The sequence below is a fragment of the Eufriesea mexicana genome, unplaced genomic scaffold, assembly GCF_001483705.2.
Source record: "Eufriesea mexicana isolate 0111107269 unplaced genomic scaffold, ASM148370v2 scaffold1723, whole genome shotgun sequence".
Lineage (NCBI taxonomy): Eukaryota > Metazoa > Arthropoda > Insecta > Hymenoptera > Apidae > Eufriesea > Eufriesea mexicana.
This window is the reverse complement of record NW_016909858.1, coordinates 303,181-306,981: the sequence shown is the minus strand read 5'-3', so window position 1 is coordinate 306,981 and position 3,801 is coordinate 303,181. Positions and strand designations below refer to the sequence as shown.

The window sequence follows — 3,801 nt, the reverse complement described above, 5'->3', positions numbered from 1 at the left end:
GTCTGTCTGTCTGTCTGTCTGTCGGTCCGTCCGGTCTCTCTCTCCCCCCCCCCCCCTCCCTCTCCCGATTCCTCTCCCTCCACCTTTCACTACTTCATTTTGTATCCATTCTATTATTCTATTATTATTGTTTTTCTTATCTCATTTAATACCAAATATCTTTTGGATCAATAATATATTCAAGATTGCTTTACGGATATATTAACAATATATCAAAGTAATATAAAATTAAATAATTCGAATGTTGTTAAGTCATATAATTCAAAGCGACTAAAATTACATCTGCGTATGTGCGTTTAGAACAGTCAATCCTCTTATGACACGGTTTCGATATAACACGGTGGAACAATTGCAAGTCCTCTTTTAACACGGCATTCTAATAAAACTGTTTATATATACTATTACTTCATAAGCGTAAATGACTCCCATATCGTATGATTGAATCAAAGTATATGTATGCGTAGAATGAAAAATTTAAGAAATATCTGATATTTGCCACGATTTTCGTACATACACACCTCATACGGTATGCTGAGAATATGGTTTCGATATAATACGGAATACGTTTCTCTAGTTTGTGTTCATTCCAACTTTCACTAGTAGCATTCTTTTCATACAGGGAACGACACTCCAAGAACACGGCTTGATATAACACGCATTTCAGCATTTCCTCGATTTCTATTAATTTAAGGTTTTGCTTGACACGGTTTCAATGCAACATGAAATGAATTAATCGTATTGTAGCAGGGTTGACTGTCGCGCGCGCGTGCGCGTGCGCATATCGGATTGTCTCGTTATTTTTAATTCGAAATACTAATACCTTGGAAACTATATTGAATTGAAAAATTTGATTTAAAAGAATAAGATGAGGTGAAGATAGATGCTAGTACATGTAGTTGTAAGATCGCGAAATATAAACGTTGAAGTTATTTCAAGATTAACTTCTTACCAATCATGCTCATGTTAACACGGATTTGATTTTATGTAAAATTTCTTTTATTCCTTGTTAATATAGTTTTACTTTATCCGCTAACTTTATCTATAACCACGTACATATATTCATATTTTCTAAAATATATAATACATTTTTACATACGATAATAAAGAATAGCATAAATGGACATGTAATTTTATGAAATAACAAGCATTGGTGACAATAGTGATTGTCAAATCATCGACTGTTCTGTATTTACTTTATTAAATGCATTTTATTTACATCTTGACATATTACATTCCTAAAAAAATAATCATGTAATATACAAAATTATTGAGTTTGTTTCGTTCTTCTTTATCATGGCGTAGAAAAGATATGCGTGTTCTTTTAAAGAATCTATTTGAAATGACTTTAATGTTTGCACGTAGCAAACTTACGCTTGCCTGTATTAGTGTTTTACTTCATCGCATTTAACATCTCAGAAGCAGGTTCTTCAAACCAACATAGTTCTTCGACACATTAGCATTCATCAATTAAAATGGATTATTTTGTGGACACATGCATACGCGCGCGTACTGACAACACCACACGCGCGCGCGCACTCACACGCAACACACAACACACGTGCACAAATTCAACGAAATTTATTAATTAATCTGTTTTCTTCTTTCCTAGTTTATTTCTCCGCTTTCGTTTCCTTTCTTTTTTTGTCTTTCCTTTTCAATTCATTGTCCTTTATATATATTTGTTATCTGCTTAATGGCCTGCTGAAATGGATTGATCTAGTTTGTGTAATTTTTCATCATATAGCTGGTCTGACCGAGGTGATTATCTACAGTTCCCCGGATGATAAGAAGAAAAACAGAGGTTTCTGCTTCTTAGAATATGAATCTCACAAAGCTGCTTCTTTAGCCAAACGAAGACTAAGTACTGGTCGCATCAAAGTATGGAGCTGTGATATCATAGTTGATTGGGCTGATCCTCAGGAAGAACCCGATGAACAAACCATGTCTAAAGTGAGTAAACTAATATACGTTATATGAGTGTAACGATTGGATTATCTACCAAAATGTGTTTACTTTAGGTACGTGTTTTGTATGTGAAAAATTTGACACAAGATTGTTCTGAAGAAAAATTAAAAGAAAATTTTGAGCAATATGGTAATATTGAAAGGGTAAAAAAGATCAAAGACTATGCTTTCGTTCACTTCGAAGAGAGAGATAATGCTGTTAAGGTAAAATATTATTGATAACATGTGTGCGCGATATTAATATTGATATCCGTTGAAAATTAGTTATAACGTACTATTATTTTCTTCACGTTTTAGGCAATGAATGAATTGAATGGAAAAGAAATTGGTGGTTCTCATATCGAGGTATCCCTCGCGAAACCACCATCTGATAAAAAGAAAAAGGAAGAGATGCTACGTGCTAGAGAACGAAGAATGCAGCAAATGTACCAGGGTCGAAGCGGGTGGGTTATGATACCTTTATATTTTAATATATTACTCAATGCAAATTTTGAATGTAAACTATTGAAGTTTTTCTGTTTATGATCATATTTTCTGTTTCAGAGGTTCTCCATCGCATCCAAGTATGATGGGAGGACCAATGCCAGTTCGTGGGCCAGGTCAAGGTCCTAGAGGTACTGGCGCAGGTATGCGAGGACAGATGGGACGAGGCGATTATGGTAAGTAGCAATCCGTCTTTTTTTTCATCGCATTCGTTGGTATTTCTAGATCATTTTTAGAATCAAACATATACACACGCGTATATACATATATATACATGTATTTGTATGTAACACTTTAATTGCATTTCGTCACCCTTTCAATAATATTTCGTACAGCAAGAAATAACGTGTATTACATATATATATATATAAACGTTTTGTTTCTATTAAAATAACATTTGTTTTCGCTTGCAATCAACTTGATTCATTTTTAGGCTTAGACCATATTTTAAATTTATAAAAATATTTAATTCTGTAACTTTACAATGGAATTGTTGATGATTTTATTAGCATATAATAAATTACGTGTTCATTTTGTATCTATGTAATGTAAATACTGAGTAAAACACATGCCGTAAATAAATTACTTAGATAATTGAAATTAGAAAGTATATAAAGAAAAAATATGAATTTCTCGATATTCAGAAAAAGTATGATAAGGAAAGTTTATTAGCGAATTTCTTTATAGACTTAAAATACTAATGTTTTATTTTTCAGATTTAAATAATCACAAATCATTGTTAGATCGTTTATATCGATATCTTATGGTAATGTTATGTAACATGAACATCCCGCATGCTTTTGGGGATTTTTCACTATCTCACTACATATCTTAGCTTACGCGCATGATATTATGTACGCGAGGACGTGTCTACGAAAGTTTAAACACTTAACGACCGATGTTGTTATATCCTTAATGTTAAAACCTTATATTTTGTACCTGGAACCATGATCCTGAGAGCCGATTCGATTATTGATTATGAAATTTCACCAGCATATAAAATTGTATGCTCGCTAATGACCTCGATGTCGATGCGACGTAAAATAGAGAGACAAAATTGGATGCAATATGAAATTGTAACCAATATCGGCTTGAGAGCAGAGAGAATGATATCTAATTTTTAAACGAATTTTATATGTTGTTTTTAAACAAGAAACAATTCAGACTTGTGTTTTATCTTACATCATATTAGAAAATGTAGTGAGAAAGTGCTTAGAAGCTATTCTATTTTTTATTCATTAATTTGAATAGCTGCATTAATATATTTTTCAAAGTTCAATTTGGTCTGAGCCTATTATGATTACATTTTTTATTGTTATGCAGTTCATCTCTCTCTCTCTCTCTCTCTCTCTCT

At 32.5% G+C, this 3,801-nt stretch overlaps 1 protein-coding gene across 13 annotated transcripts in view; it reads left to right on the top strand.

The window, feature by feature from the left end:
• The window catches only part of Syp (synaptotagmin binding cytoplasmic RNA interacting protein), a 38,013-nt gene that overhangs the window by 23,726 nt on the left and 10,486 nt on the right, over positions 1-3,801 (top strand). For all 13 annotated transcript variants that reach the window (XM_017901746.1, XM_017901745.1, XM_017901747.1 and 10 more), the window contains exons 6-9: positions 1,745-1,950; positions 2,019-2,168; positions 2,262-2,407; positions 2,508-2,623. In XM_017901746.1, coding sequence (XP_017757235.1) covers positions 1,745-1,950; positions 2,019-2,168; positions 2,262-2,407; positions 2,508-2,623 — 618 coding nt within the window. The remainder of the gene's footprint in view (positions 1-1,744; positions 1,951-2,018; positions 2,169-2,261; positions 2,408-2,507; positions 2,624-3,801) is intronic.